General features: G+C 53.2%; 1 protein-coding gene across 2 annotated transcripts in view; it reads right to left on the reverse strand.

Annotated features, from left to right (window-relative positions):
* Positions 1–19,651, reverse strand: part of DNAAF9 (dynein axonemal assembly factor 9) — a 141,977-nt gene that overhangs the window by 90,270 nt on the left and 32,056 nt on the right. For both annotated transcript variants that reach the window (XM_029062703.1, XM_029062702.1), the window contains exons 5-8: positions 17,753–17,849; positions 15,492–15,598; positions 7,836–7,913; positions 2,881–2,979 (exon numbers count right to left, since the gene is read on the reverse strand). In XM_029062703.1, coding sequence (XP_028918536.1) covers positions 2,881–2,979; positions 7,836–7,913; positions 15,492–15,598; positions 17,753–17,849 — 381 coding nt within the window. The remainder of the gene's footprint in view (positions 1–2,880; positions 2,980–7,835; positions 7,914–15,491; positions 15,599–17,752; positions 17,850–19,651) is intronic.

Here is a 19,651-nt window from a genome sequence, read left to right on the forward strand (position 1 = left end):
TCTCCTCCCTCCCCCGCTTCATCTCCCCTCAGCATCGTGCTCATTTGTATATATTTTTATTACCCTATTTACTTTGTTAATGAGGTGTCCATCCCCTTGATTCTATTTATCGTGACTAGAATGTCTTATTTTTGTCCCCCGATTAGACGGTGAGCCCGTCTCTCTCTGCTGCCAAATTGTACATGCCAAGCGCTTAGTACACTGCTCTGCACATAGCAAGCGCTCAACAAATACTATTGAATGAATTGAGCGGCTTGCCCAAGATCACACAACGGACAAGAGGAGGAGGAGCTGGGATTAGAAGCCAAGTCCTCAGACTCCTAAACCTGCGCTCTTTCCACTAAGCCACGCTGCTTCTCAGATGGGACACAGTCCGCGTCCCACGTGGGGCTCCCTGTCGTCATCCCCGCTGAACGACTGTCGCCCTGAGTCTGGTGGGCTGGCCAGACCGACAGGTGGGTGGGGATTTATCGGAACAGAGCTCCGGAAAAGGCCTGGCTTTTTAGACCGTCTTCTAAACCCTAAGCTCGTCCTCTAGGCTGCAGGCTCGTTGCCGGGAGGGAATGTGTCTGTTTAACGTCCTACTGTCCTCTCTCAAGCGCTTAGTACAGTGCTCTGCACCAGGCAAGCGCTCAATCTGTACGCCTGACTGGTTGTCTGACTGGGTGTTCCCCCAAGGCAGGTTCAGGATTCATTCAATCCTATCTATTGAGCGCTTACTGTGTGCCGAGCACTGTACTAAGCGCTTGGAAAGTCTAATTCGGTGACCGACAGAGACGATCCCTACCCAACAACGGGCTCATGGAACCTCTAGCCCCTAAGCTCGTTTTGGGCAGGGAATGTGTCTGTTTAGTGTTTATTTATTGTAATAAATCAATCACAGATACGTACACAAGTGCTGTGGAACTGGGAGGGGGAAATGAATAAAGCGAGGGCGACGGATTTGTTTCTTCCCCGGTGTTTAAATAGCATTTCGGCTACAAGCGAGACCAAATTCAGATACCCATGGCTTAGCTGGGGCGGCAAAAACAGGTCCAACTTCTGCGTTGTTCTAGTGTACTCTCCCAAGTGCAGTACAGTGCTCCGCACATAGTAAGTGCTCAATAAATACGACCGAATTAGTGAACTGAGTGAATAAAGCTGACGCGGCGGGCAACTGCACAGGGAATTCTCTCGGTGCGGGTAGACCTGCCCCTGTTAGCCACGTTTAGAACACACCACCGAGGGAAAGATAAGTTCCAGGGGGCAAGGCCTTCCCTCCAGAGGAGCACTCGTTCATTCATTCCTATTTATTGAGTGCTTACTGTGTGCAAAGCCCTGAACTGAACGCTTGGGAGAGGACAACTGGACAACGCAGGGGTCAGGCCCGTTTTTACCGACCTGGCCAAGCGTCGGGATTCTAAATTTGGGTGTTCGTGTTTGCACTCGTTTCTGGCAGAAATGCTACTTAAACAGCTGAGAAGGGAAATCAGATTCACCCCCCTCCCTTTATACTGCCGGCGAAGCAGCGGATTGAACACGGGCCTGCGAGTCAGAAGGTCATGGGTTCTAATCCCAGCTCCGGCACGTGTGTACTGGGTGACTTGGGCAAGTCACTGCACCTCTCTGTGCCTCGGTGAACTCATTTGTAAAATGGGGATGGCGACTGCGAGCCCCATGTGGGACAGGGACTGTGTCCAAACCGATTTGCCTCTGTCCACCCCACAGCGCTCGGTACACTGCCTGGCAAAGAGCAAGCACTTAAACACCGCAGTTATTACTATTAATAAATCCATTTTATTTACCGAGCACTTACTGTGTGCAGAGCACTGTATTAAGTGCTTGGGAAAGTACAACAGAACAATATGAGACACATTCCCCGTCAACCCAGTTTGCCTGAATCCACCCCAGTAATAATAACGTTGGTATTTGTTAAGCACTTACTAGGTGCAGAGCACCGTCCTAAGCGCTGGGGTAGATACAGGGTCATCGGGTTGTCCCAAATGAGGCTCACAGTCTTCATCCCCATTTTACAGATGAGGGAACTGAGGCCCAGAGAAGTGAAGTGACTTGCCCACAGTCACACAGCTGACAAGCGGCAGAGCCGGGATTCGAACCCATGACCTCCGGCTCCCGAGCCCGTGCTCTTTCCACTGAGCCACGCTACTTGGTACACTCACCACCTACCCTATTACCCTATTTATTCATTACCCTATTTCTTTTGTTAATGAAATGTACATCGCCTTGATTCTATTTATTGCTATTGTTCTTGCATGTCCGTCTCCCCCGATTAGACCGTGAGCCCGTCGAAGGGCAGGGACTGTCTCTGTTACCGCTTTGTACATTCCAAGCGCTTAGTACAGTGCTCTGTACATAGTAAGCGCTCAATAAATACTACTGAATGAATACCTGGCACATAGTAAGTGCTCAAAATAATCCCGTCATTATTATTTTTACAAGGGGGAGACAGACGACATGAGGTTATGGTTTCATTTACGCAATTCATTCCATCGTATTTAGGGAGTTCTTACTGTGTGCAGAGCACTGTATCAAGAGCTTGAGAGAGTGCAATGCAAAAAAAACCAGACCCATTCCCTGCCCACAGCAAGGTGACAGTCTAGAGCGGGGAAAGAGACGTTAATAGAAACGAATAAATGACAGATGTGGACATAAGCGGTGTGGGGCTGGGAGGGGGGATGAAGAAAGGGAACGAGTCAGGGTGACGCAGAAGGGAGCGGGAGAAGAGGAAAGGGGGGCTTAGTCAGGGAAGGCCTCTTGGAGGAGATGTGAACTCGATACGGCTTTGGGGGCGGGGGGGGGGAGTCACTGTCAGCCCGAAGTCACCCCCCTCCCCACCGAGCCCACCACCGGCACCAGACACCTGTTCTGACGGACACACACCTCGCCCGCCTGCGACTCGGACAGCTCCAGGATGAAAGGGATCTCGGTGTCGAAGTTAGCGAAGAAGCTGGTCCACTGGTGTTCGAAAGACCTTAAATCCTGCAAGGGAAGGGCGGGGGGGAACACAGTTTAGGTTTCTGACGGGGAGGACGGTCCCCGCTCCAGTCAACTGGGACGTTCAAACGTGCTCGGGCCAACGCAAGTCCGAAGTCTGCATCTCCAACGCAAGAGCCCCAGCCAAGTAGGAAGGCTGGGTCTGCGCTGGCCGGTCCTGGTCGCCGCCGAAGTGCCGCTCGGGAGAACCCTCCGGCAATGACTAGCGTAGGGGCTCTATGCCCACGGTGTAGCGGACGGAAGGTCTGGGAGTCCGCAGATCGTGAGTTAAACCGCAGCTAAACCCTCTTCTCCCCCCTTTCCCTCTGCCCCTCCCCCTCTCCCGTCCCATCCCCTCAGCGCTGTGCTCGTCCGCTCGACTCTATCTATCGTCATCACCCCATTTATTTTGTTAATGAGATGTACATCACCCCGATTCTATTTATTCGCTACTGTTTTAATGAGACGTTCTTCCCCTCGATTCTATTTATTGCCACTGCCCGATTAGACTGTAAGCCGTCGAAGGGCAGGGCCTGTCTCTATCTGTTACCGATGTGTACATTCCAAGCGCTTAGTACAGTGCCCCGCACAGAGTAAGCGCTCAATAAATACTATTGAATGAGTTCTAATCCCGGCTCCGCCACCTGTCCACGGTACGCCTTTAGTAATAATAACAATAACTGTGGGATTTAAGTGCTTCCTATGTGCCAGGCCCTGTACTAAGCCTTGGAGTGGATACAAGCAAACGGGTCACTTCTCTGGACCTCGGTTCCCTCATCCGTAAAATGGGGACTGAGACTGTGAGCCCCACGTGGGACTGACTGTGCCCAACTCGACTGGCTTGTATCTACCCCGGCGCTTAGGACGGTGCCTGGCACACAGTAAGCGCTTAACAGGTACCGTCGTCGTCATCATCGCTATTAAGGCACGGTCCGGTGCCTCCGGGCCCCGGAATCACACAGGCCGATTTAACGGGGCTCTACGAGGGGGCTGACGGGGCAGCCCTGAGAGCGGGGGTCCCCATCATTACCGCCTTCCGCCACCCCACCCAACCTGCCAGAGAAGAGACCTCCCCCCAAGCGGGAGTGAGAATAAACCAGAATGTGCCAGAACTCGGTTCTGGGGGAACGAAACTGGTCAGAACGGCAGTTCTGGTAGGAAAGCTCTGTTGCCCCGCTGCCGCTGTGGCACCTGGGGCAGAATGGCACTAATCCGGCCATTTCGGCGTGGCGGCACCCCTGCCCGCTTGAGCCCGGGTCAGAGAGGAGCTGCGGCGCCCGGCCCATCCTTAACCCGTCCCGCCTGCAGCGTGGGACTTCCATTCCGATCCCAGCTCCGCCACGTGCCTGTTGTGCGACCTTGGGCGGGTCACTTCGCTTCTCTGTGCCTCCGCTGCCTCACCTCGAAAATGGGGATCGACACTGTGGGCCCCCCATGGGACGGGGCTCGATTCGTATCGTCTCCGCTCCAGCGCTCAGTACTGTATTTGGCACAGAGTAAGCGCTGGGCCAATTCCGCAGTTACTATGATTCTTCCCCCAAGCACGTTGGAGATGCAGCGTGGCTAAATGGATAGAGCACGGGCCTGGGAGTCAGAAGGCCCTGGGTTAGAATCCCGGCAGGTCGCTTCTCTGGGCCTCAGTACCCATATCTGGAAAATGGGGATTTATAATAATAACAATGATATTAAGTGCTTACTCTGTGCCAGGCTCTGTACTAAACGCTGGGATGGATACAAGCAAATCGAGTTGGACACGGTCCCCCGTCCCACGGGGGAGTCACAGTCTCAATCCCCATTTTACAGATGAGGATATCTTACAGACTGTGAGCCCCTTGAGGGACATTGTGCCCAACCTGATTAACCTGTATCTACCTCAGCGCTTAGAACAGTGTTTGGTACGTAGTAAGTGCTTGCAAGTGCCCTAATTATCAACCTCACTTGCTTCTTCCTTGTTTGCTGCCTCCGTTTACGCGCACTCCCACATCTCGAACTCCTGTTTGCTGTCATTCATTGTACCCCTTCGCCCACACGGATGCCAGCTTGGTGATCCAGAAGGGCAATTTTTTCCTTTGTTTTGACATTCCCCGTTGGCCTCTACTAAAATCCAAATCTCAGGGAACATTCAACCGCAACGCTTCCTGGAACACCCGTGAAGCAGCATGACTCAGTGGCTAGAGCACGTGCCTGGGAGTCAGAAGGTCCCGGGTTCCAATCCCGGCCCTGCCACACATCTGCTGTGTGATCTTGGCCAAGTCGCTTCACTACTCTGGGCCTCAGTTCCCTCATCTGGAAAATGGGGATTAAGACCGAGAGCCCCATGTGGGACGGGGACTATGTCCAACCTGATTAGCATGGGTCTACCCCAGAACTTAGAACAGTGTTTGGCTCTTAGTAAGCATTTAATAAGTACCATTATTATTATTATTATTATTATTTTATTATTATTATTAAAGGCAAGGAGACAGACAGTGGCATCTGGCCACGAGATGTCACTGTTGAATTGCCATCTGTTAAACCTAAGCTAGATTTCACATGAATCTTTGAAGACCATTTCTTAGTGGAAAGAGCCCGGGCTTAGGAGTCAGAGGTCATGGCTTCTAATCCCGGCTCCGCCACCTATCAGCTGTGTGACTTTGGGCAAGCCGCTTCACTTCTCGGGGCCTCAGTCACCTCATCTGGAAAATGGGGATTAGGACTGTGAGACTCGAGTGGTACCGCCTGATTTCCTTGTACCTACCCCAGCGCTTAGAACAGTGCTCGGCACATAGTAAGCGCTTAACAAATACTAACATTATTATTATTATCACTTTATGCTCATCCCGGGCATTTTGTGCGGATATGTTTATTCAACTGCCCATTCGATTTTATATTTAGATGATTCTATCCGCAAATATATTTGGTCTGGCTTCCTCTGATAAACATGAGCTCTTTTTTTCGGGGCAGGTAATCTGCCACTCCTTTGTTTGGAACTTTCCCAAATACACGGCACCCAGCCCGAGAAGTGTTCAAATTCCACCACCACTCCTGCACTTAATGGACATATCCGTAAATTGTTTATTTATATTGCTGTCTGACTCCCCTCCAAGACTGTGAGCTCGTTGTGGGCACGGAACGTGTCTGTTTACCGTTCTGTTGTCCTCTCCCAAACCTCATCTGTAAAATGGGGATCGAGACTGTGAGCCCCTTTGGGATAAGGACTGTGTCCAACCCATTTTGCCCAGAACTTGAGCAGTGCCTGGCAGACAGTAAACGCTTAACAAATACCACAGTTATCATTATTATCAACAGGGCTTGATACACAGTAAGTGCTTAACAAATACCCTAAGAACAACAACAATAATGATAACCCTATTTCTATGTCAAACTCCTCTTCTTGCTCTGCCAAGGTCGAGATGGAGGATTTCTCTCCACATCTGCCCTTTCCCAAATATTTCTGAGGTCACTCTGTCTAGAACCGGAAAAGTCAACCCTGACACTCACCATTACCAGTCATCAGTGCAGTGTTTCCCGCCCACCCACCCACAGGAGTCTGGGGACCCCCACTGCTCCCGACGACACGACTGGCCAGTGTGTTTCCACCCCTCACAGTCTTCCACCTCTGTTGTCCTGCACCTCTGCCAATCGCTGAGTACAGTAGAAATAACAATAATAACGATGGTATCTGTTAAGTGCTTACTTCTGTACTAAGCGCTGGGGTGGATACCGGCAGATCGGGTTGGACACAGTCCCCGTCTCACGTGGGGCTCACAGTCTCAATCCCCGTTTTCCAAATGAGGGAACTGAGGCCCAGAAAAAGTGAAGTGACTCACCCAAGGTCACGCAGCAGACAAGTGGCCGAGCAGGGATTAGAACCTATAACACTCTGCACCCAATAAACACTTGATAAATCCCACTGATTGATCGATTTACGCTTTCCAAACTCCAGCTGCACAACTCTGGAAGGGGGTCAGAAGCCCTGGATCTATGTCCTGCTCCCTTATCCATCAATCGTACTTATTGAGCGCTTACTGCGTGCGGAGCATTGTACGCTAAGCGCTTGGGAGAGTCCAATACAGAACCGGCGGACACATTTGCCGCCCACAGAGAGCTTACGGTCTAGAGTGGGAGAAAGACATTAATCTAAATCAGCTACGTCCAGAGCCGATTACCTCATATCTACCCCAGAGCTCAGAACAGTGCTTGGCACGTAGTAAGCGCTTAACAAATACCACCGTTATTATCATTATTATTTTAGGTGCTGTGGGGCCAAGGGAGGGATGACTAAGGGTACAAATACAAATGCAGAGGTGAACTCTGAGGAACTCTGACCCCTCAGGGAGGTTCTTCTGTGCGCCTGGTCTCGGCAGCGGGGGGGGGGGTGGGGGGGACGAGAAGTGCTCGCTGAGGGCAGGGAATGTGTCTGTTTAATGTTTCACTGTTCTCTCCCAAGCGCTTAGTACAGTAGGCACTCAATAAACTTGAGTGAATGAAGTCTTCTTCCCTGTCTAGGGCGGAACCGGCGGCCCCATCCCCCGCTGTCCCCCACAGAGATTCCAGCTCCGATGCTGGAATTTCTGACTCGGTGCCAAGGGGATTTCTTCCGGCTCTCTCAGCAACCGAGGCGGCAATAATCATTCCTAGGGGTGTCGATCCAGGCAACTCTCTGGCCCGCGGGGGCACAAGCTCTAGAAACTTGATGGGGTTATCCTGACCTCATTACTTTTGTGCCCTTGAAGGCCCCCCGCAAATCTCTCACCTCTGAAATCGCCGATTCCAACGCAGTGCCGGCAGGAAGGCTGCCCCCCCCCCCCAACAAAAGCAGCCCAGATTTGCCCACCAGCTTCTGGACAGTGCCAACCGGCCCCCCGGATTAGCCCCATTACCTCACAGAGCAAGCCCTCCAGGGACACGGGGTCCATCTTGCTGTAGGTTTTCCACAGGTCCACGCTCACATCCTGCAACTTCAGAAAGATTGGAAAGGGTGAGAACCATTTCCGAACAGAGAGGGGACGTTACAAAGCCAGGTTGTCCCGTCGGAGCCCCGGCGGGGTCGGGTCTTCAGGCTAACGACCGCTCTTCCTCCTGCTCAGACCGTGAGCCCCGTGTGGGACGGGGACTCTGTCTGACGGGATTAATTTAGATCTACTCCAGCGCTCAGAGCACGGCTTGACACACAGTAGAGGCTTAACAAACACCGTAAAAAAAAAAGAGAGAAAGAGGGGAGGAGAAAGGAGCCAAACAGGCCCATTCTGACAGGTCCATTTCTTAATGAGGTGACCAAAAGAGGGGGAGCACGCCCAAGGCACCGCTGCCTAACCCTTCTCGAGGCCACATGGTGAGAGACAGGTCTGTGGAAGAAGTGACCTTGGGCAAGTCACTTCATGTCTCTATGCCTCACCTCCCTCATCCGTAAAATGGGGGACAGGGACTTTAAGCCCCTGGGGGACGGGGACTGTCCAACCCAATTACTTTGAATCTAACCCAGTGCTTAGAAAGGTGCTTGGAACATGGTAAGCGCGTCACAAACATCACAATTATTATTATTATTACTGGGTCCTACCCGATTAGCTGGTAGCAATCCATCAATCAATGGTATTTCCTGAGCGCTTACCGTGGGCACAGCACTGAACTAGGTGCACGGGAGAGTACAGTACAGTGGAATTAGCCATTAGGGTATCAACCCTAATGCTTAATACAGTGTCTGGCAAATACTAAGTGCTTAACAAATACCACCTTAAAAAAAAACCACCACCACACACACACACACACACACAAAAAAAACCCCAACAACTGCAGGGTCTGTTACCTTGTATCTACCCCAGAGCTTAGGCTAGTGCTTGGCAAATAGTAAACGTTTAACAAGCACCATTATTATCGTTACTATTATTGCTACTACTACTAATAATAAATATGATTGAATGAATGAATGAAGGGAGAGAGCGCTTTCTTCCAGAGCCAGGGAACGCTGAGCAGGGCTCAGGCCCAGTTGGCAGCTTGGCCCGCAATCTCCCCCCGCGCCAGACCATCAGGAACGTTGTTCAGTCAACCGTGCATTTTTCAAATGTCCCAAACAACAACAGCGACATAACTGAGGGGAACTGGAGCCGGCCGGGCCTTCCCTCCCAAGAGCACGCGCCGCTTTTGAAACAGGATGGTCTAAAAATACAGTGCCTGGCTGGAACCCCTCCCTTGAAGCTGGGTCGACCTTGATCGCTGTCCGGAATTCCCCGCCGGCCTGGCGGGAGGGAAGGGGCCCAGGACGGAAACTACCATTTTTATTGGTCTTCCGTGTTCCGCCGTAATCTCTTTGAGAGCGAGGGATATGTGTCTTGCCACCGTTGTTCTCTCTAGTGGTTAGTACGGAGCTTGGCACTCAAATAATATTAACGACGGTATTGGTTGAGCGCTTACTATGTGCCAGGCGCTGTACTAAGCGCTGGGGCGGATACAAGCTAATCGGGTTGGACACGGTCCCTGCCCCATGTGGGGCTCATCCTGGGGAGCCCTGATTCACAGCTGCTGGATCGAGCCCGGACCTGGGTGTCAGAAGTCATGGGTTCTAATCCTGCCTCTGTCACTTGTCTGTTGGGTGACCTTGGGCAAGTCGCTCCACTTCTCTGGGCCTCAGTTCCCTTATCTGTATAAAGGCGATGAAGACCGTGAACCCAGTGTGGGACAGGGACTGTATCCAATCTAATATTCTTCTATCTACCCCAGCGCTTAGAAGAGTGCCTAGCACATAGTAAGCACTTAACGAATACCATTATTATTATATGTTTTGAAAGTAACTGAGGGGGCCTCTGTGAGAGGAGGGGCCTGGAGCTTGGCTGGAAAAGTCCAAGAAAAGTGAAATGTAAAATCCTTTCGGGGTGAATGGATGAGGAGTCATATTTATTGAGCACTTACTGTGTGCAGAGCACTGTACTAAGCGCGTGGGAGGGTATAAGAAAACAATTAACAGACACATTCCCCGCTCACAAAGAGCTTTCAGACTAAAGGACGAAGCGTGGATCTCATGGGAAGGGAGGCCTGCCCGGCCCAACTCGGTGCCAGGAGGCGGAATGACGATCGACGGCTGCAGGGAAGGCTGAGGAGAGAGTTGAGTCGAGAAGGCCTCGGGGAACCCGGGCGGATGTGAAGCCGGGCCTCGGGAGTTTGGCCTGGAAACTCCAGGGCTCATAAGAATAACAACGATAATAATAATAATTGCAGTATTTGTGAAGCACTTACTATGTGCCAGAGACTGTCCTGAGGACTGGGATGGATAGCAGCAAACTGACTGGAACCAGTCTCTGTCCCACATGGGGCTCACAGCCTCAATCCCCCTTTTACCTATGAGGGAACTGTGGCATACAGAAGTGACTCGCCCGGGGTCATACGGCAAACAAGTGGCGGAGACGGGATCAGGACGCAGGTCCTTCTAACTCCCAGGCCCGGGCCGTAGCCAATGGGCCGACCTGTCCACCGCTCGGGGGAGAAGGCAGGTCCGCTGAGCGGGGCAGGCTGTCAGCGAATCCCAGAGGCCATCCTTAGAGCATTCCGGGGTCACCGCTGTAGGGCCTCTGGCTCTGAGCGGTAGCGTAACCTAGTGGATGGAGCCTGGGCCGGGGACTCAGAAGGACCTGTGTTCACATCCCAGGTCTGCCACTCACCTGCTATATGACCCTGGGCAAGTCGCTTCACTTCGCTGGGCCTCAGCTACCTCATCTATAAAATGGGGGCGAGATTGGGAGCCCTATGTGGGGCAGGGAACGTGTCCAACCTGATGTTTTTGCATTCATTCCGGTGCCTAGAAAGCGCTTAATACTATTACTATCATTATTATTATTATCAATAATAATAACTACAGAGAAGGGAGGAAGTTTCATTGGAAGCAGCAGTTCCGGGCGCCAAGCTCGCTGGGTGACTTGGAACAAATCGACCAATCTTTACGGCGGGCGACGAGGTTTGCGGTGCTCTGTGATTGCCTTGGAGGGGAAGGCCCGTTCCGGGCTGGAGTCTGCGGTTCGCACCTCGCCCAAACACCGTGGCAACTTGAACGCCATTTGGGTATGCTGGGATTAGAACCCAGGTCCTTCCGACTCCCAGGCCCAGGACCTACCCACTGGGCCATACTCCGCTATGCTCCGAGTGTGCGAGGAGACCCGATCCAGGGGAAGGCCCGCCCTTTCAGGGGTTTCCAGACTGACTGGGGAGAAAGCACGGATGTGCATACACGTGCATATACACTCCCTCCCTCACTCTACTACATGCCGGGAAGGGAGAGAGGGAGGAAAATTCATTGTCCCAGCCTGGTTCCCTCATCTTTAAAATGGGATGAAGACTGTGAGCCCCACGTGGGACAGGGACTGTGTCCAACCGGATTTGCTTGTATCCACTCCAATGCTTAGTACAGCGCCTGGCACACAGTAAGCACTTAACAAATATGTACATATCTCTAATTTTATTTCTACTGATATCTGTCACCCCCCAACTCTAGACTGTCAGCTCGTTGTGAGCAGGGATTGTCCCTGCTTACCGTTGTATTGGTCAAGCGCTTAGTACAGTGCTCCGCACACAGTAAGCGCTTAACGAATATGATTGAACCAATATCAATTCCCGTGACAGCTGGTGAGCCAGTCGGATAGGCTCCAAGCGAAGACCTACATGTTGACACACCCGAAGGGGTCAGGGGTGAGATGCCTTTCATTCATTCATTCATTCAATAGTATTTATTGAGCGCTTACTATGTGCAGAGCGCTGTACTAAGCGTTTGGAATGAACAAGTCGGCAACAGATAGAGACAGTCCCTGCCGTCTGACGGGCATACGGTCTAATCGGGGGAGACGGACAGACGAGAACAAAGGCAATAAATAGAGTCAAGGGGAAGAACATCTCGTAAAAACAATGGCAACTAAATAGAATCGAGGCGATGTACATTTCATTAACAAAATAAATAGGGTAATGAACAAAATAAATAGGGTAATGAACAAAATAAATAGGGTAATGCCTTCGTGGCGCAGTGGAAAGAGCACGGGCTTTGGAGTCAGGGCTCATGAGTTCGAATCCCCGCTCTGCCGCTTGTCAGCTGTGTGACTGTGGGCAAGTCACTTCACTTCTCTGTGCCTCAGTTCCCTCATCTGTAAAATGGGGATGAAGACTGCGGCCATTTTGGGAAGCCCCCACTCTGCCTGAGGCGGCCATTTTGGGAAGGCCTCACTCCCTCTTCCCTCCCGTCATCTACCGCCGTCATCTACCGCCCTCCCGGTCCCACCTCCGACTTCTTCAACCACCTTGACCCCTTTCTCACCTTCCTTCTCTCCTTCTCTCTGCCCACTCTGATCCTCGGAGACTTCAACATCCATACGGATGTACCCGACGACTCCTCTGCCGCCCGCCTGCTATCCCTCCTCGACTCTGCCGACCTCCTCCTCCACCATACCGCGCCCACTCACCGACTCGGTCACACCCTCGATCTCGTCATCTCCTACCGCTGCACTATCTCCTCCCTCACCGACTCTGAAATCCCTCTCTCCGACCATAACCTTCTTACCTGCCTCATCTCTCACACTCCCTCCCCCTGCAAATCTTCGCTACTGCCCCACAGAGACCTCCGCTCTCTCGATCCCATCCGTCTTTCCAATAGCATCTCTCCTCACCTTGCCGCCCTGTCCTCTCTTCCCACTCTCGACGAGCGGGTCTCCGCTCTCAACTCCACCCTCTCTACTCATCTCGACTCTCTCGCCCCCCTTTCCCTCCGCCGCTCTCGCTCCACTAACCCACAGCCCCGGATCACCTCCTCCGTCCGCCTCCTACGCTCCTATGCTCGAGCTGCCGAGCGCTGCTGGCGAAAGTCCAAGCACCGAGCCGACCTCACACACTTCAAATTTATCCTTTCCTGCCTTAACTCTGCCCTCTCCTCCGCCAGGCAAAGCTTCTTCTCCTCCCTCATCGACACCCATGCCCGTCACCCCCGCCGATTGTTCCGGACCTTTAACTCTCTCCTTAGGCCCCCTGTTCCTCCCCCTCCCCCATCTCTCACCCCCAATGATCTGGCCACCTATTTCCTCACGAAAATCAACACGATCAGGTCTGAGCTCCCCAAAGTCACCCCTCCGCCTCTCCCCTCCCCCCACCGACCCCCTCCCTACTTTCCCATCCTTCCCTGCAGTATCCTCAGAGGAGATCTCCTCCCTCCTCGCAAGTGCCACCCCCTCCACCTGCGCCTCGGACCCCATTCCCTCTCACCTTCTTAAAACCATCGCCCCTGCCCTCCTCCCTTCCTTAACTTCTATTTTTAACCACTCAATCTCCAAGGGCTCCTTCCCCTCTGCCTTCAAACACGCCCACGTCTCCCCCATCCTAAAAAAACCCGCTCTTGACCCCACTTCCCCCTCCAGTTATCGTCCTATCTCCCTACCACCCTTCCTTTCCAAAATCCCAGAACGAGTCGTCTACAATCGATGCCTAGAATTCCTTAACTCCCATTCTCTCCTAGACCCCCTCCGATCTGGCTTCCGTCCCCTCCACTCTACCGAGACTGCTCTCTCTAAGGTCACCCGTGACCTCCTTCTTGCCAAATCCAATGGCTCCTACTCCATTCTGATCCTCCTTGACCTCTCTGCTGCCTTTGACACTGTCGACCATCCCCTCCTCCTCCATACCTTATCTCACCTTGGCTTCACGGACTCTGTCCTCTCCTGGTTCTCCTCTTACCTCTCTGGCCGATCATTCTCGGTCTCCTTTGCTGGAGCCTCCTCCCCCTCCCATCCTTTAACTGTTGGAGTTCCTCAAGGGTCAGTTCTTGGCCCTCTTCTGCTCTCCATTTACACTCACTCCCTCGGTGAACTCATCCGCTCTCACGGCTTTGACTACCATCTCTACGCAGATGACACGCAGATCTACATCTCCGCCCCTGTCCTCTCCCCCTCCCTTCAGGCTCGCATCTCCTCCCGCCTCCGGGACGTCTCCACCTGGATGTCGGCCCGCCACCTAAAACTCAACGTGAGCAAGACTGAGCTCCTCATCTTCCCTCCCAAACCCGGTCCTCTCCCAGACTTCTCCATCACCGTGGATGGCACGACCATCCTTCCCGTCCCGCAGGTCCGCAATCTCGGTGTCATCCTTGACTCGTCCCTCTCGTTCACCCCACGCATCCTATCCGTTACCAAGACCTGCCGGTTTCACCTCTACAATATCGCCAAGATCCGCCCTTTCCTCTCCACCCAAACGGCTACCTTACTGTTACGGGCTCTCGTTATATCCCGGCTAGACTACTGTGTCAGCCTTCTCTCTGACCTCCCTTCCTCCTCTCTCGCCCCGCTCCGGTCTATTCTTCACTCCGCTGCCCGGCTCATCTTCCTGCAGAAACGATCTGGGCATGTCACTCCCCTTCTTAAACAGCTCCAGTGGTTGCCTATCGACCTCCGCTCCAAACAAAAACTCCTCACTCTAGGCTTCGAGGCTCTCCATCACCTTGCCCCTTCCTACCTCTCCTCCCTTCTCTCTTTCTACCGCCCACCCCGCACGCTCCGCTCCTCCGCCGCCCACCTCCTCGCCGTCCCTCGGTCTTGCCCGTCCCGCCGTCGACCCCTGGGTCACGTCCTCCCGCGGTCCTGGCACGCCCTCCCTCCTCACCTCCGCCAAACTGATTCTCTTTCCCTCTTCAAAACCCTACTTAAAAATCACCTCCTCCAAGAGGCGTTCCCAGACTGAGCTCCTCTTCCCCCTCTACTCCCTCTGCCATCCCCCCTTTACCTCTCCGCAGCTAAAGCCTCATTTTCCCCTTTTCCCTCTGCTCCTCCACCTCTCCCTTCCCATCCCCACAGCACTGTACTCGTCCGCTCGACTGTATATATTTTCGTTACCCTATTTATTTTGTTAATGAATTGTACATCGCCTCGATTCTATTTAGTTGCCATCGGTTTTTACGAGATGTTCTTCCCCTTGACGCTGTTTAGTGCCATTGTTCTTGTCTGTCCGTCTCCCCCGATTAGACCGTAAGCCCGTCAAACGGCAGGGACTGTCTCTATCTGTTGCCGACTTGTTCATCCCAAGCGCTTAGTACAGTGCTCTGCACATAATAAGCGCTCAATAAATACTATTGAATGAATGAATGACTGTGAGCCCCACGTGGGACAACCTGATTCCCCTGTGTTTACCCCAGCGCTTAGAACAGTGCTCTGCACGTAGTAAGCGCTTAACAAATACCAACATTATTAGAACAGAAGACAATGGAGCTGTAATTGGTAGATCAGGGCCACTGTGGCTGGAATTATGGGTTTAAATAGCGTCAGAGATCTCATCACCCCTGGACTGAGGGTTTAGCAGAAGCAGGATCCTTTACTACGAAGGTTTTTCTGCATACTAATAAACGTTGCCTTACTTTAATACTGAACGTCAGGGCTTATTCTGTCGGTAAAGCCGAGTCACGAAACCCCTTGCCCCTAATCGACTCCACCGGGACGTACCACGGACCCGAGGCGGGCTCAGGGTCCTGCCAACCTGACGGGCCCGACGGTGAAATCAAGCGGGGGGGGGGGGGGGGGGTTGATACCCACCTCATACTTCATGGTGAAAAAGCCGTCCCCGCCGATGCCCTCCAGCGCAAACGCCTGTACGATGGGCCACTTCTCCACGATGAACATATCGAACATCTGCAGGTGCCCTAGAGAGAACCAACGGCGCCTCAAAATCCACCCGGGAAAAGGCCGCGCGCCGTCAGCTGCCCTTCCAGGGAGGCCCTCGAGGGAGAGGGTTTCCGAAGAGCCCCGGCTCACAAAATCGATCCATCAGTCACCGTGACTGGGTGCTTACTGTGCGCAGAGCACTGGCCTAACCGCTTGGAAGAGGACGGTGCCGCGTGAGAAACAGCGCGGTCTAGTGCGCACAGCCCGGGCCTGGGAGTTGGGAGGACTTGGGTTCTGATCCTGCCTCTGCCACTTATCTGCTCTGTGAACCTGGGCAGATCACTTCACTTCTCTGGGCCTCAGGTCCCTCATCTGGATAACGGGGATTAAAAGCGTGAGCATCATGTGGGACAACGACCGTGTTCAACTCGATTAGGCTGCGTCTACCCCAGCACTTAGAACAGTGCCGGGCACATATTAAGCGCTTAGGAAGTACCATAATTATTATCTACACGGTGCTTAGTCCTCACTCAGGGTCACACCTGGAGACTTGCCAGTACCCTACCAGTCCTGACTACGGAAGGGAGAGTCAAACAGAGGCCTCTCTCCGCTGGGATGTACATTAGCCCCGCGTTTTGGGATTTTTTTAATGGTATTTGTTAAGCCCCCTCTCGGGATGGCACCTGGAGAGTTTCCAGTCCTCGGCTACGGGAGGAAGGGTCAAGCAGAGGCCGACCCATTCCACTCCTAGCTTGGCCAGTGGCTAGCGAGCGGAAGGCCACCGGCCACAAGTCCAAACTCCCCGGTGCTGGGCAGCAGCGGCTTGGGAGAGAGTCGAGGGCCGAGGCTCGAGTTTACTGAGCGGAAGGCGGCGATGGTAAACCACTTCCGACCTTTTACCAAGAAAACTGTATGGATCCACTACCGGAACGACTGGAGATGGAGAGCGGGGCCTTCTGGGAGAGTTATGTCCGTGGTGTCGCTATCGGTTGGAAACGACTCGGCAGAAGACAAGCGTTGAGTAAAGTGCCTGGCACACAATAAGCGCTTAATAAATACCATAAAAAACACAGTCAGTAGACACGTTCCCTGCCCACAACAAAAAGCTTTCTGACGAGACAGTTTGACCATCGGGGGCCTATGGAAATGGCCTGCAGGATAGACGTGTCTTTCATTCAATTCAATCCTATTTACTGAGCACTTACTTTAGCAGAGCACTATACTAAGCGCTTGGAAGAGTCCAAGAGAACAAGAAACAGACACTCTCCCCGTCCAAGACGAGCTTACAGGCTAGAGGACTAGTTTTCAGTCCAGAGGATCTGTCACACCCTTGCTTCTGATGCAGTATGGCCTAGCGGCAAGAGCCCGGGCTTGGGAGTCAGAGGACGTGGGTTCTAGTTCTGGCTCTGCCACGTGTCTGCTGTGTGACCTTGGGCAAGTCACTTCACTTCTCTGGGCCTCAGTTACCTCATCTGTAAAATGGGGATGAAGACTGTGAGCTCCACGTTGGACAAGGATTAGGTCCAACATGATTCCCTTGTAACTACCTCAGGGCTTAGAACAGTGCTTGGCACATAGTAAACTCTTAACAAATACCATGACTATTATTATTCTGAAACAGAAGGCGGAAAACTAATTAAGGCCGACAACGTGACTCCCCTTTCGATCAGCACCAACGGGCTAAACTCTTCACAGATTCATCGGCTCGCCTCCCAGATGTGCAGGGATGGCTCTGAGCCTCCCCCCTATGCGGGCCAGCTGGTGGTCAGTCATGTCTACCGAGTCTAATAACAATAATAACCATTCTGGTATTTGTGAAGCGCTTACTGTGTGTCAGGCACTGCACCAAGCGCTGGGGTAGATACAGGCAAATCGGGTTGGACTCAGTCCCTCTCCCATGTGGGGCTCACAGTCTCCATCCCCACTTTCAAGATGGGGTCACTGACGGCCACAGAAGCCAAGTGACTTGCCCAAGGCCACACAGCAGACAAGTGGCGGATCCAGGATTAGAACCCAGGTCCTCCTGACTCCCGGTCCCGTATATGCCATGCTGCTTTTCTACCATCCTCTCCCGAGGGCTTAGCACAGCGCTCTGCTGTGCGCAGGTCAGCTGCTCGGTGAAGAGGATTAATTGCGTGACCGGGCGATTCCTGGCCCAGGCGGCCCCTCGGCCTGGCCGGACGCTCACTCACCTTGGGAGCTGTAAGGGATGCCGATGCGGCTGCAGTCTCGAACCATGTCCACGAAGCTGGTGATTTTGAACTCCTCAGCGGCTTCTTCATCTTCGTACTGAAAGGGAGAAGATGCGGACAGTCGATCCGTTTTTCCCAAGGCCCAGACAGAACCGACTCTGGCCCCTGATCCTCCCGAAGCAACAGCGGCACTGGGTCCAATCGATCGGTCATTATCTATCGAGCGCTTACTGTGTCCAGAGCGCTGTACTAAGCACTTGGGAGGGTGCAGTAGAACAGAGTTGGTAGACATGACCCCGCTCACAATGAGCTTACAGTCCGCAAGGGGAGACCGACACCGATATAAATCAGTAAATGACAGATACGGACCCGAGAAGCAGAATGGCCTAACAGCTAGAGCACGGGCCTGGCAGTCAGAAGGACCTGGGTTCTAATCCCAGCTCCTCCACTTGTCTTCTGGGTGGCCTCGGACAAGTCACTTGGCTGCTCCGGGCCTCAGTGACCTCATTTGGAAAACGAGGATGCAGACTGTGAGCCCCGTGTGGGACAGGGACTGTGTTCAACCAGATTTGCTTGTACCCACCTCAGCGCTTAGTTCGGTGCCTGGCACATGTAGGCACCGAAGAAGTACCAAAAAAACCCCAAAAACCCAGCAGAGCCTAGTATCATAAGGCACAGGGGAATATGAGGGATTTAATTTAACAGACTAACACTGTTTATTATTGCATTGTACTTTCCCAAGCGCTTAGTACCGTGCTCCGCCCACAGTAAGCGCTCAGTACATACAAATGAATGAATTTAAAAAGTGCCCCGGCAAAAAGCACTGTTCACGGAACAGGGCACACTCGCCTAGGCAACCTGAAGTCTGCTGCTGGCGAGACTCTCGCCCTGTGCCAGGCCCCAGTGGGCCGGAGGGAGGTTGGGAAAGAGGAAGGGAGAGAGGTGGGCAGGGGGAGGGTGTGGACGGGGTGGCCCGCGAGCCCTCATTCCTTGCCTCCCAGCCAGCCCGATCCCGTGCTGGTTGCCAACGGTTTAACCCTGGGCACTGCCCTGCTCGGGTTCCCCTGCCCTGCCTGGCGGGAGGCCAGCGGCACAGGAGCGGAACCCGATCGGCTCGACCCGGTTGGCACAAGGAGGGGACAAGGTGGCGGACGGCTTTAAAGTCAACGGGGAGGAGTTTCTGTTCGACGCGGAGGTGGGTGGGCGACGGCTGGAGTTTCCTGAGGAGCGGGGGGACGCGTCCCGAACGTTTTCGTAGAAAAACGATCCGGGCAGCGGGGTGAAGCAGGGACTGGAGTGGGGAGAGGCGGGAGACTGGGGGGGTCAACAAGGAAGCTGATAAAATAATCACGGGGTGATACGATGAGTGATTATAGTAACGCAGTAGCAGTTTGAATGGAAAGGAAAGGTGTAATGTAGCAATGTAGCCAAGGTGGGGCCGACAGGATTTAGCGATGGAATGAATGTGTGGGTTGAACGAGAGAGAGGAGTCAAGGTTAACGTCGAGGGTATAGGCTTATAGGGCAGGAAGGAGGATGGTGTCGTCTACAGTGAGGGAAAGTCAGGGGGAGGACAGGGTTTGGGTGGGAAGATAAGGAGATCTGCTTCGGGACATGTACGTTTGAGGTGACGGGAGGACAGCCAAGTAGAGATGTCTCGAATACTGTTACGGGCTCTCGTAATATCCCGGCTAGATTACTGTGTCAGCCTTCTCTCTGATCTCCCTTCCTCCTGTCTCTCCCCGCTCCAGTCTATTCTTCACTCCGCTTACCGGCTCATCTTCCTGCAGAAACGCTCTGGGCGTGTCACTCCCCTTCTTAAACAACTCCAGTTGTTGCCTATCGACCTCCGCTCCAAACAGAAACTCCTCACTCTAGGCTTCGAGGCTCTCCGTCACCT

Source organism: Ornithorhynchus anatinus, chromosome 4 (assembly GCF_004115215.2).
Source record: "Ornithorhynchus anatinus isolate Pmale09 chromosome 4, mOrnAna1.pri.v4, whole genome shotgun sequence".
NCBI classification, from domain to species: Eukaryota; Metazoa; Chordata; class Mammalia; order Monotremata; family Ornithorhynchidae; genus Ornithorhynchus; species Ornithorhynchus anatinus.